Source organism: Lolium perenne, chromosome 3 (genome assembly GCF_019359855.2).
Source record: "Lolium perenne isolate Kyuss_39 chromosome 3, Kyuss_2.0, whole genome shotgun sequence".
Lineage (NCBI taxonomy): Eukaryota > Viridiplantae > Streptophyta > Magnoliopsida > Poales > Poaceae > Lolium > Lolium perenne.
The window spans coordinates 223,162,242-223,175,491 of record NC_067246.2 but is presented as its reverse complement, the minus strand read 5'-3'; the positions used below and the strand labels follow the sequence as shown (position 1 = coordinate 223,175,491).

The window sequence follows — 13,250 nt, the reverse complement described above, 5'->3', positions numbered from 1 at the left end:
CGAAGCACATATAGAATCAAATAGCACAAAATGGTATGAAAAAGGCAAACCAAAACACATGGAAGATGGGAACTACATTATCTTTAAAACTTAGCTTAAAGAATAAATAATAAAGAACAATAATTTCATAGATATTATATTCAAAACATTACACATAATAGACATACTGCCTTACATGTTTGCACGCAAGAGAAAATAAAGGCAAGAAAACCTGATACAGCCTGGTCAGCCTCGTGAACAATATCCACAAGACATACGGCCGAAGGGATCAGGCAAGGAGAAAACATCATATCAAGCAAAACTATCACAAGTAATATCAGATCTAAAATCAAACCGAGCATTTGGAGAAGCCCTACTATCCAGATGTAGCCGCTTGTGTTGATTAGCTCTCCATTTAGCGGTGCAGCTGTCGTTGACACCGAACTTCATCAACTCGAGCACTTTAGCATTCAACACAAAGAACTTGGCAAAATTCACATCCGGCCGCTTGCCCTCGTAACACTTGAGCACAACTTCTCTGAGGTGGAGTTCAAGGCATCTGATAGGATTTTGCGGGTTGCAACCATGTCCATCATTTTTCGGACAACACATTACCAGAGAAGACGTGATGTACAGTTTCGTCAGGAATGGAAAGCATCTCAGAAATTCAATAACCGTATCAAGATTTGGTCCAGAAGCCTTGAGAACCAAAACCCTCACGTTGCGCATGGTTGCTCTGAAGCTTTCCAGAACCACTTCCTTGATGAATCTTAACGAGTCCAAGATCTAACTTTCTGTGCGTCGGGTACCCGGATGAACAGAGGGGTGTAAGCGTGATTAGCTCTGTAATAGCCCAGAATGTGATCAATCTTTCCAAGCGAGGAGCATTCTCGATGACTACTTCAACTGTGTAGCCATTCTCAATGATCCTTAGAGATGGTGAGTTGATGAGCACACGGCGAATGACACTTTCATCAGACCGGACATCGTTAAGCAGCAGGGTCTCGAGGACAGAGCAGCCGGAGAGCAGGCCTTGGAGGGTGCCTTGCGAGACGGCGACGTCCTGGAGGACGAGTCTTTTCAGGTGCGGAAAAGTATGCCCATGGGGCGCGTCCTCAGGGAAGCTGCAGAAGTCGAAGGCGGCGGACCGGACGGTCGGCGCGAAGCGGTGGAGCACGAGTAGCGGCAGCGCCAGCGCCAGCGGCTCGTCACTTTCGTCGACACGGTGATGGAGGATTTCGATCTCTTGGAGGTGACAGAGGGCGGGGGACATGAACCAGCCGTGGAGCTTGTCGTGGATGTCGCTGGTGTAGTTGTGGCTGAGGGACAGGCGGCGGGTGGAACCCTGGTGCCTGGATAGGATCTTCGAGATGACGGCGATAAGCTGGCGCTCGTTCTTGCGGAAGCGCTTGTCATCGAGGCTATGCTAGGAGGAAGCTGGCGCTCCGTCGGTAGGAGGGAGATGATGGTGCCGAGGATCTCGTTGGGGAGGAGGCTGATCAAATCGATCTCGTCCGATTCCGCCGTTGCGCGAGCAGCTGCCATTGCCAGTAGCGCGCTAGAAGGTTTAGGATCTGGGAAGGTCCTGCGGCGCAGATGCTTTGGCAGCCAAAATTTTGGCAGTAAATCGAGCAAAATCGTTAGCTTACGCACAAAACAAGCACGTTGGATACGGAGTTTTAAGAAAAACAGATATCCCCCAAGTTTAAGATGGTAACAACTCATAACTTTGCCTTGTACGGAGTAGTCCCGAATTCACGGACAAGTAACATTGATTTCCAGTTAAATATGATTTCCCATATTTGTAAGAAAAGCAATCTTGACACAACAGAACTCAGGCTCTGTCCCGTCGTTGGTATATTTAGCTCCTTCTTCCAATGTTATACAACTTTCAAGTACTATATGTCTCCCTTCCTCGTCGATGCGTGGTGGACGACGGCCGGATCTCCCCTCCTCGACGCATGGCGGACCGGTAGGCGCGGATGGGATGGGCGGCGGCGGCCTGCGCTGCGGTCCCCCTCCTCCCGTCGGCTCTCCCCTGGCGGACCGGCCGGCGCGGATGGGGTGGGCGGCGGCGGCCTACGCTGCGGTCTCCCTCATCCCGTCGGCTCTCCGCATCACTCCGGCAGGGGCTGGTGGTGGCGGCGGCCAGGCCCATGGTTTGCGCCAATTCCCCCCCCCCCCCCCCCCCGCGCCTCTCGTCGGTGAGTGGAGGCGATCTCGGGCTTCACCCGCGACATGAGGTCGCCCGAGGCAGCCTTGGGTTCGACGGTGGAGGTGGCCCTCTTCTTCGCTGGAGAGGGTCGGCCTGCGGTTGGTGATGGTGGATCTGACGATCTATCACCGCGTTCCGGCGGCCAGATGGAGAAGCGTGGAAGCCGGCGACGGTCGCCGGTGGAGGGTTGGAGTGGCCAGCCCGGGATGGTCGCCGACGTGGGGGTCCGACCTGAATAAAGGCGGCGGTCCTAGGGCCTCTCTTGCGTGAAGAGGACGACCTACCGGAGGCCTGGACTCGTGATCTAGCCGGTGTGTTGAGTTCCGGAAGGCTCCGCCGGCGAATGTAACTGTGCTTCTTCCCTGGAGTTTTCTGGATCGGTGGTATTCGGTCGTGCGCATCCATGCTTTTATTTTGACCGATTGGTTCTGGAGGGAGCGGCGCGAAGCTCTTTTTCTGTGTTGACATCAAGTGACTATGGATCCATGATGAAAGTCGGAAAAAGAGAATTTCATGAAGGCCGGAGGGGAGGACTAGCTAAGGGAGGTTCAAGTCTCCGCGTGCTTGAGGGACTTGCTTGGAGTTACGGGCTTCACAGCAGTGGTATGAAAGTGGGGGTGACAACACAGGTGAAGTTCAGAGTCCTACCTTTCAGGGTGAAAACCCTAGGTCTGGCCTTAACTAGTTGTGCCTGGCAATGATCTTGTTGGAGGCATTGTTTTGAGAGCGGGGACTATCTTCAGGGTGAAAACCTAAGAACTTTGATCGGGCGACGACGGTGTTAGAGCACTGTTTCCTTCTTGGAGGCGTTGTTTTTGGAGAGTCTGTATATCAGGTGTTGTCTTGGTGGTGGATGTATTGCTGTTGTAGGCCCGAGATACTGTAGCGGGACTTTTGTTTCTTAATTTTATTTTCTTTTTTTGGCTGTGTGCATCCGTAGTGCCATTAGGGTGGTGCGTTGTTGCAGAGGCTGGATGTAATTGGTATCTTTTAATATTAATATATTCTCTTTATCTAAAAAGTAGTATATGTCTTTGTCTTCTAATGTTATACAACTTTCAAGTACTATATGGCTTTGTCTTCTAATGTTATACAACTTTCAAGTACGTACTATATGGCTTTATATCTATGAACGGAGGAAGTATTATGAAGCCATGAAGGGTACAGCATTTTCTTTGGGAAAGTTTTACACTTTGTCACGCAGGTATAAAACCTAAAAGCGTCGTACAAAACAAGTTCGCTAACACATACTCCTAGTCCTAGATGTATGCTTATTGGTGGACGGAGGGAGTAATCGCCAATCTCCTCCTGACATATATCTTCCGCATGTACTCAGATCAACTCATCTATAGAACAAAACTCCTGAAATCCTGAATAATGCAAGTTAATCTCCGAGAGGATCAGAAGTTCACGAGTAGAGTCGTTCGCAGCTACTAAGTCAAAGATGCATAAACCACTCCAATGGGATATTTTAAGAAGACAGACATGTTTGACAATATAAGCTGAATAGTAATAAATATGGCGCTGAAAAGATAACACCAGTATATAGTAATAAAAACAGTGCTAGTGCATTGCATCGCGCAATATATTACAGTGTCTCTAATAACATCGCTCTAATTTTTGCTTTCAGCTCATCTGGAACCTCAGTTGATGCATTGGAAGATTGAGCAGTATCACCAGGGGGTTGCTCTAATCCATACTTCTGCTCTGACGTGCTTTGGGAGGGTTCAGCACGGTCGTCCTTGTGTTTCCTTTTGGAACCAGAGCCATGGTTCCTCCGGTGCCTATGCGAGCTGCGATGCTCGGCATCTTCAGCATAGTAATGGTCATGCCTATGCCGATGCCTTGACTTGGAACTGCGACGCTCATCTTCTGAAGAACTATAACTGTTTTCATGCATATACTCCCTATCCTTGGAGTGTTGCCTCTGCTTATGTTTGTGTGCATCCATACTGTGTCCTCTTGAACGATGCCTCTTCCTTGAGTGTTTATAGCTTTCCTCCTCCAAATCATCTATGTCCTCATTGGATTCTGGGTGATGCTTCCGGTATTTACGTGCCTTGTTTTGTTCATCATCAGAGTCTTTCTCCTGCTTCTTCATATTTGAACCTTCACGCTCAGAAGGCACAGAGCTGCCTTCCCGTTCAGTAGCCAAAGGTTTTGTATCAGGTCCAGGGAGGTTCAAATCAGCAGGAGAGACCTTTGCAGATTCATTAACTGGATCACTTGTCACCGGATCACCCTTGCTGCCTCCACCCTTAATAATTGCAGTAAACATCCTTGCACGCCGAAGCCTCTCAGCCTTCAGCTTCTGCGCATTTGTCATCGAAGCTTCAGAAGAATCTGCCTCTTTAGAGGCGGCAACAGCAACAGCTTTTGCGATCGTATTTGAAATCCAATCATCATCAATGATTCCAATACCTTCCTTTTTTACCTGACCACTACTTGTGAGTGAAGTGCAAACCTCACTACTTGAGACAGGTTTGGACACTTCACCTGGGTCCTGCATACGGCCAATGTCACGCGTGTCTTTTACCGTGTTAGATTGAGGATCCATAGAGCCTAGTCCACGAGTAGCAGCCATAACAATAGCAGCAGCTTCATCTGCAGTAACCTTCCGAGGAGGTTCCTTCTTGACACCACCAATGACCAACTGGAATTTGCCCTTCTCATTAAGTTGCTTCTCTGATGGCTCTGCAGAGCTTCTATCAGAAGCACTTGAGTCCTTGTTAGCACTTCCCCGCCCTTTGCTTTTGGACACTTCCTTCTCATGGCCACTGTCTTTGCGCTCTGAAGAACTCCTCCTGTCTCTGCGCTCTGAAGAACCCCTCCTGTCTCTGCGCTCCGAAGAACTCCTTCTGTCTTTGCACTCTGAAGAACCACCACGGGACTTCGACTGCAAAGCAATTCAGGGAACACAGTAAAGTGCAGGTAGAATTGGCATTAGTTGAAGGGCCACAATATGGCTCAAAAAAAGTTGAGAAACAGCTCCACTAGTAAGTGTCCAAAGTAAAAAAAAAGGAAAACCTTCCATAAATGATGCCTATACGCAACAGAAAACATAGTGAAGTGATACAATTAAACCAAATGCTTTAGGACTTGGCTGGAGATATCAACAATAGTCGAGGGAAAAGACAGTGCATCGGTGATTTATGTTGTCCACATAAGAACTTACCTGAAGTTCAGAGATCAAGTGTAAGACATCATGTGCACTTAAGAACAAGGGGAAAAAATCTCGGCATAAACAGGCCATAAGCATACATACGATGAATATCCATTAACACCCACTGGTGTACATTTTGAAAGAGACAATATAACACAGCATGTATAAAAAACAATCAAACCAAAAGTTACCAAAACGAAACACTTGATGTTAGTGAAATCATATACACGATTCAAAAAATTGTTTAACTGACTTCATCAAAACGAGAATGAGAAGTTGTGCATCAGGGATTGATATGCTGTCCACATGAACTTACCTGAAGTTCAGAGATCAAGTGTAAGACATCATGTGCACTTAAGAAAGAGAAAACAGGCAAATCTGCTATGAAGGCAACAAGAGGTCCAATAACAGGTACGTAATTACCACTCTGAAAGATTTTTCATCTCAGAAATGAAACACAAAGCCAGTAACCCGACAAAAGGGAGTCATCCAGAAAAATAAGGAAACAAAACATATTACTAACAAACGTTTACAGTCAAATAGAAGTTCCCAATTGTTTAGTCCATTAATAAAGAAATGGAAAGGAATACAGATTGCAACTGTTCAGCCCAATTAAACTATCTGGAAAAAACATGTAAAAACAGAGTTCTATCAAAAACGTCAGAAAGGGGAAAATTACGCAAATCATATCTTAAAGCATAGCTTAAGTGTGATTCAAGTTACCTCCTGGGTTTCTTGGAGAATCTTGAGATAGTAAGAGTGATATGGATTATTGGGCAGAAGAAATGGAAACCTCCCTGTCATCCTGTCTTGCGCAATGAGCTTTTCTTCAAACTCCTTCCCGTTCCTGAGAATGAATTCAACAATTTTCTCCACTGTGCCCTTCATAAACGATGGTGGTTCCAGGATCACCTCTTTTGTGTCAGATACACTTAATTTAGAGTTCTCAGACTTGGTAGAAGTGGTCAACGCCACCATGGCACCTTTGACCTTTTCCCGGTGAGCAGCAGTTATGCTGTTTCCGGTAATTGCTGGGTTCTTCTTAGTAAAAATAGGTTTATCCTTGTCTGCAGTCAAAGCTTCTTCTGTTACTGTCGGTTCTTTTTTCATCTCCTTGTCATGTATATGGGAAGCACATCCTTTGTGGCCTTTCTCAGGTAAAACAGCGTCATTTCCAGAATCAGTGCTTTTCGAACTAGCTGGAAGCACATCTTCATCCTCACCTCCAGACTCATAGACAGCTCCAAGCAATGATAAAGCTCCGCTTGATGGAGCGGCATGCTCATTCTCGCTCATAACCGTTGTGTTGCCTTTATTGGTGTCAGCGTCTGAGCCATCTTTCAACAGCTGAGGATGATCAACAATGTACCGGAAGTAGCTGTGGAGGTGATGATCAGGCATCAAGAATCCAAATGTTGGGTTACTTCCTTGCTTCACCCTTAGCACAATCTCTGATTGTCCGCCATGCTCACTTACAAATAAAGCAGTTCTTGCAATTATCTGATGCACCTTCTCAGAGGGAGGCTGCAATTAAAAAATACGAAAGAAGATTGTGTCAGTAATGGTCTGAGATCATAAAAGTGCAGCCGTATGATATAAACACAACTGAACTAATATAGAGCTGGTACAGCATAAAAGTTAAGAACAGCTATCCCATTGCAGTTTTCTCTTGTTTTGTTACATGTACCATTTACATCACTCTAATCCCACCTGCCTATTCCTTACGTCAAGATAGATCATAAGGAAACAATGTGCATCACTAGTAGGAACTTCATCTCTGCTCCAACCATCTGAAACAGACATTTAATGCTTAGAAGAACATATGCACCTTGGACGATTATTGCTGGATCAACAGAGAAGATTAATAAAAAATGTATAAAGTGGAAAAAATAATCTGACAGAACGAGTACAGGTTGAGAGCAGACAGTTAGACTTTGCATACTCACCAGCTTATTCAACAGGCTTTCTGGCACAATAAAAGATGGGCGATAAAACGAGACCGACTCATTTGGATCGCCCGAACCAGCAGGTCCGCCGTATGAGAAAGGGACAGCATTATAATCAGACTGCCCAGTATCAGTCCCATTTCCTGCGTACAGAAAAGATGCCAGCTTGAGTATTGTTATACAATAATCAAGGAGCTGAAAGTAAATTTGTGTGGAGACAAAGAAGCGCAGATCCAAAGATACATCTCTGGAAAAGAACGAAGAAGGTTCCTTACTTGAACAGATTAAAGATGCTCATCAAATAAAATCAAGCATCCTCCCTGCAAACTTACAAAACATATGATGGGAAATATAATATGGGTTCAACTAGCACCACTTAACATGTGCCAGTTTCAGAACTGCATATCCTATACTTACTCCTATTGCTAATCTATGTGGCAGACAGTACAGGTGTAGAGATATTACAGAAACGAAACAGATATGATATTAACATCGCTACAAGCCTATAACCAACCAATAGGAGTTTATTAAGTTCTTAGCATTTCACATAAAAAAAATTCACAAAGATCTCAGCATCATAGCGTATGAGATCCAACTTTATACTCCAACTGGATTCCAGGCAACCTAACTTCAGTTCACACAGATCAACTCTCTGTCACACCCTAGACAGATAGAAAGTGTGGATATATATGGAAAAATAACAGTTGGACCCCAGAATCTACAAAGTACGATGGTTCATGATTTCCACAACCGTTATCCCAAGGCTAAAACACTGCAGACTCAAGCTACCGGCGTCCGATTACATTGAAATGGTAAGGAAACAGCTGATGACTACTACATATTAACGGAGTACACAATTAAGGACAGAGAGTAGAGGATTCATATTATACCTGAAGAGGGGCCTTCTACGGTGCCGTCGTCGGCTGCGTGGAGATCGAGGAAGCGCTCACGGTCAAGCTCGGCCTCGGACACGCCGTCGGGGGAGGGGACGGCGAGGAGGGCCACAGAGTAGGCGCGGCTTGGACGAGGAGGGACGCGGTCGAGGAGGTGCCTGACGTCGTGGCGGTCAAGGAGGAGATTGGTCGCGCCAGCGGCGGACCAGGGGACGAGGGAACCGCCGGAGTTGACGACCTCCGCCGCCGCGTCGTCGTCGAAGAGCAAGGCGTGCCGCCCCACAATCTCCAGATCCATGGGCGAGGCTTACGGCTGCCGCTGCCTTCGCCTCCGGTCGGCGGCGCTGCCGTACTTCGGGAGCTAGACTAGATTAGATGGAGTGCTCGTCTTCTAGGGTTTCGATGGGAAAGAGGTTCAGTTTTTACCTCGGGTGTTTGCGAGAGAAAATCTTGTTGTGAATTGCTCCTCGTAGCTAACCAATAACGATCCCGAAAATGATGGCAGCCTAGCCCGGCCCGGCCCATCTCAGAATCCGGGCTTCAAATAACCGGTTTGTGAGTCGCCTCGCAGAGTGGGCCGTGACTTCTATCTCAGACCTTTTTCACCAAAAAAAAAAAATCGAGACACCCGAGTACATGCAGAAGCGGACTGTGGTCTGACACGAGAGGGCAATTTTTTTAATTTTATAATTTTCGGAAATGACACGCGTTTTGAACCATTTTCAGGTACGTGACTCGGTCGGTTTTCAGTCGACCGATCGGCCTACCGGAAACCATTTAGGCTATCGTGTTAGAAATTGGCTAGCTCGAGGCCGATCGGTCAGCTAGCTGCCGACCAGCTTGTAGTGCTACATCTATACTTCTCATTAAGCAGCTTAAAGATCTCCCTATTGGCTGCTTAGTTGTGGAGGGAAATAGAACCTGGACGTGACAAGAGATTTCCATCTGTATGCACTCGATGGCGCAAGGGCATTTTTTCAACGGGGCGATGCATTTCGAACGTCTAAAATGTCCGCGCACCTCGTTTGTATAGGTCCAGATGGTCGAAATGGATCGCGTGTCCGTTTGCATCGGGGGTGCCCAGCGGAACAACGCATTTTTTTGAGTTTTGTCTTTTTTGAACATAAAAACATAATTTACATAGTGAAGAAAGGGAAATCAAAACTAACGCCTGCGCCTACTCCTCATCATCGTCGTCGAGCACGGTGAAATCCGGTACCGGCCATAGCTAGTTGGCAACCGTGGAACATACGTCGGTGCCGCCGGCGGTGGAGGTGGAGGTGGAGCAACCCACGCCAGTGGTCGAGGTGGAGGTGGAGCAGCCCACGCCGGTGGTGAAGGTGGAGGTGGAGCCTGATACTGAAAGAACATTTCATGATCTCTGAGTTTTGTGTGTTTGTTAACAACACCGGTGACAATTTAACCGTGTGCTAAGTGGTCTACAGTTTAGGAAAAGATATCACAGGAAAATCTCGACTCACTCAAAAAGGAAGAAAAGAAGGAGGATCCTGGAATCTGGCCCATGCCGGCACTGCCGGCAACACCGAGCCGTCGCCTGCAGGTGTGTGCACCGACACTTCGCGGGTTCAGTGCACCTTGCGGTGAGTGCACCCCGGCTGCCGGCGTTTCTCGGCACCGCTTGCCCGCCATGGTTGCTTCGGTTCGAATTTATGGCCGACCGCTGGCGTCTCGAGCAGATCGCGGCGTTTCATCTCCAACGGGCGAGAAAAGGCGGGGGGTATAAATACCCCTTCACCTACCTTGGAAGCTTGCTCAAACCCTAAGAACTTCATCCTCCATTGCTGAGCCACCAAGAACACCAAAATCGCCAGATCTCCTCCCTCAACCACCCAAATCACTTGTGCTTTGGAGAATCGAAGGAGAAGACCCCGATCTACATCCTCACCGAAGCGTTCTTCATTTCCCCCTCTCTTGTTTGAGGGATCTCATGCTAGTGTTCCTATTTGGTTCCCTAGTTGATTTGTGTTGATGTATTGTTGTTGATTGTTGTGTTGTAACAGATTTGGGAGCCTCCAATTTGGTTGTGGATGTGTGCCCCAAGAACCTTGTAAAGGCCCGGTTTCCGCCTCGAGGAAATCCCTTAGTTGAAGTGGGCTAGGCCTTCGTGGCGTTGCTCACCGGAGATCTGAGTGAAGCCTTCGTGGTTGTTGGTTTGGCTTTCGTAGCAACCACACTCCTCCAAACGTAGACGTACCTTCTTGCAAAGGAAGGGAACTACGGGAATCATCTCCGTGTCATCGCGTGCTCCACTCTCGGTTACCTCTATCCTATTCTATCTCTATATTGCTTAGATATATCTTGCTTAGTTGTTAGCCTTGTCATATAGGTAAATTCACTTAGTTGCATATCTAGAGAATTTACCTTTTGTGTCAAGCCTAAATTGAAAAAGAACTAAAAATTGGTTAGCACCTATTCACCCCCCCCCCCCTCTAGGTGCGGCATACGATCCTTTCAATTGGTATCAGAGCCTCGGCTCTTATTTCGGGCTTAACCGCCTAAGAGTATGCCGGACGATGGACCATCGGAAGGGGAGACTAGGCCGGTCACCATGGATGATATCAACTCGTTGAAGTCATACATGGATGCTCAAACGGAAAGCATGAGAAAAATGATTTCCGAGCTTTTGATGCCTCCCCGTCCCGTGGCTCCCACCACAGAGGTTAATATCACGGATGCGGTTGTAGAGGGTGATACTTCGGTATTACCCTCCGCTACCACACCCATGGATGGTGATAACTCAAACACTGACAAACCCCCCATTGCATCTCCCAAGGGAACTAGTGGAAGTGAGAGCTACAATCGAGTACCTCCACCTTTCCAATCACCCGATATACCGGTTCCCCATCCCCATTTGAACATTCGGGGCAACCCACCTAAGTTTTCCGTTGAGAATTTTGATACTTGGCGATTTGAGTTTCGCTCTCATGTTTGCAGTGCCTCCAATGAACTTTGGAGAATCATCTTGGAAGGCTTCAACCCTTACAACCCCGACAAGTTGACTAGAAGAGAAGCGGTTGATAGTCAACTCAATAACACCGCCTTGCACATGATTCAAACTAGTGTGGGGACAAAGGATTTGCCTCGTGTTCAGAACTACACCACCGCCAAGGAAGCTTGGGAAGGTTTGGCCGCTAGTTGCATTGGAAGTGAGAGCACGAGACGGAACAAGTATAATGCTCTTCGGAATCAAGCCGAAGGATTCATGAGGCTACCGGATGAAGATCATCAAGTCATGTATTCAAGACTTCTCATCGTTGCCGATTCCTTCCGGCTTATTGGTGCCACCCACATCAATGACTCTTGGATCAAGGAGAAGTACATTGAATGCATGATGCCGTATGTACCCATTGATGTCAAGACCCTTGTTGGGAGAGAATGCTATTCCTCTCTCTCATCTCAAGATGTCGTGCACGAGATGCAAGCCCTCAAGGTGCTCGAGCAAAACTCTCATGATTCTCTCAATCGTGCCATTGGTATGTCAAAAGGGAACAATCTTGCCTTGATGGTCAACCCCGTAGAAGAAGTGCACCCTCAAGAACAATATAGGGCATCTTGGAGTATGTCCTATCCGGAAGATTTGGAATGCCACTATCATGATCACATGGCCTTCCATGCAAAGTCCTTTTGGGTTGATCCCTCCAAGGCCAAGGAAGACAACATCAAGAGAAACCACAAAAGTGGGTTCACTAGCTTTGGTCCAAAGACAAGATCATGCTACAATTGTGATGACAATCGCCACTTCATTGCCGAATGCCCCTATGAGAATAGAGAGCTTCATAATGGAAGGCTCATTCCCAAGGACAAGAGCAAAGACACAAAGAGCAAATATTCAAAAGCCTCCAACAAGAAATTCTACAACAACAAGACCAAGAAGAGCAAGAGGCCTTCAAGAGTTGTGCTAATGACTAGGGAAGAATATTCTTCCGATGAAGTTGAAAGTTCTAGCGGTGATGAAGGAGAACAAAGCTCAAAGGAAGTGGCCGCCATTGCCACTACCAACATTCCCTCTTCATCTCTCTTTGAATCCCCCAATGAGAATCCTCATATCAAGAATGCACATTGCTTCATGGCAAGGTCCTCCTTGGACACATCTATTGTGCTATCAACTCAAGAAGAATATACCTCCGGAGATGATGATGTTGATGATGAAGAAGATGCAACCTCTAATGGATTGGTCGCTCTTGCCTCCCTCTCCTCTAACTCTTCATCACCAAGTGAATCCCCCAATGAGGTCATTCATGTGGAGGAAGAAAGTTGTCTCATGGCTAAATCCTCCGAGGTATCATCTCCTAGCCCCTCTATGCCTAACATATCAAGTGACCTAGGAGTTGATCATGCTAGTCTAATAGTGAAACAAGAAATGCTTGAGTTTGATGAATTCATTCTTAACTTACAAGGGAACACTAAAAAGCATGTTTCAAATGTCATGGCTCGTATAGCTCAACTAAGTGATACTCTTGAGAAAAAATGTCAAATAGAGAGAGAAGACTCTCTTGAAATTCATGCTCTTAAAAATGCCCTCGAGGAAAGTCAAGAAACCATAGCTTCTCTTGAAGAGAGGCTAGAAAATATTGAAGAGACTCAAGATGAAATTAACAAGCTCACTAAAGCTAGAGATCTTGCTAGGGCTAAGAATAAAGTGCTTAAAAAGGAAAAGGCCCAATTTGGTGTTGATCATGAGAAACTTGTGAAGGATCTAGATGAACTAGACAAAGCTCACAAAGCTTTGAAGAGTGAGTACACTCTCCTATCCAAGTCAAATGAACAACTTCAAATTAGGCTTGCTTCATATGATGTGCCTAGTTCCTCTACTCCTTCATGTGATCATGCAAATGTTATTGAGGAAAATGCTAGGTTGAAGGATGAACTTGCCAAGGCCTCCTCTCCCCAAAGTAAACTTTCCTCGGATGATCTTTTGAGTAAGCAAAGATCAAACAATGGGAAGGAGGGCCTTGGTTATGGGGCCAAGGCAAAGAAGGCAAACAAGCAAAAGGTCAAGCCCGCACAAGTGAAGAAGAAAGATATCACTAATG

At 46.6% G+C, this 13,250-nt stretch overlaps 2 protein-coding genes and 2 non-coding genes across 7 annotated transcripts; all 4 read right to left on the bottom strand.

Annotated features, from left to right (window-relative positions):
- Positions 1 to 658: 658 nt before the first annotated feature.
- LOC127339830 (uncharacterized) lies at positions 659 to 1,252 on the bottom strand. Its single transcript, XM_051365639.1, has one exon. It carries the CDS (start codon positions 1,250 to 1,252, stop codon positions 659 to 661), a length of 594 nt encoding a protein of 197 aa, XP_051221599.1.
- Positions 1,253 to 3,688: 2,436 nt separating this feature from the next.
- Positions 3,689 to 8,632, bottom strand: LOC127343489 (uncharacterized). 4 transcript variants are annotated; one of them, XM_051369618.2, is made up of 4 exons: positions 8,194 to 8,632; positions 7,304 to 7,446; positions 6,081 to 6,881; positions 3,689 to 5,090 (listed from the first exon to the last, which is right to left on the bottom strand). In XM_051369618.2, the coding sequence occupies exons 1-4, from the start codon at positions 8,492 to 8,494 to the stop codon at positions 3,783 to 3,785; spliced, it is 2,553 nt and encodes an 850-aa protein (XP_051225578.1). In that variant the 5' UTR covers positions 8,495 to 8,632; the 3' UTR covers positions 3,689 to 3,782. The 4 variants fall into 4 exon arrangements, with proteins under 4 accessions (XP_051225578.1, XP_051225580.1, XP_051225579.1 ...); XM_051369620.1 differs by lacking the exon at positions 8,194 to 8,632 and adding an exon at positions 7,068 to 7,147; XM_051369619.2 differs by lacking the exons at positions 7,304 to 7,446; positions 8,194 to 8,632 and adding an exon at positions 7,068 to 7,293.
- Positions 5,333 to 5,396, bottom strand: LOC127346310 (small nucleolar RNA snoR101). The gene has a single exon (XR_007879476.1). It is a non-coding gene; the product is annotated as a small nucleolar RNA snoR101 (small nucleolar RNA).
- On the bottom strand, positions 5,637 to 5,700 carry LOC127346311 (small nucleolar RNA snoR101). The gene has a single exon (XR_007879477.1). It is a non-coding gene; the product is annotated as a small nucleolar RNA snoR101 (small nucleolar RNA).
- Positions 8,633 to 13,250: the final 4,618 nt, after the last annotated feature.

Bases quoted from the DNA above. Each gene is read 5' to 3' on its own strand.
- LOC127339830 (XM_051365639.1), bottom strand. From the start codon at position 1,252: ATGTCCCCCGCCCTCTGTCACCTCCAAGAGATCGAAATCCTCCATCAC.
- LOC127343489 (XM_051369618.2), bottom strand. From the start codon at position 8,494: ATGGATCTGGAGATTGTGGGGCGGCACGCCTTGCTCTTCGACGACGAC. The intron at 6,882-7,303 runs GTGAGTATGCAA...TTTTAATTGCAG, and splicing joins AAAGCCTGTTGAATAAGCTG to CCTCCCTCTGAGAAGGTGCA. The intron at 5,091-6,080 runs GTAACTTGAATC...ATTGCTTTGCAG, and splicing joins TTCTCCAAGAAACCCAGGAG to TCGAAGTCCCGTGGTGGTTC.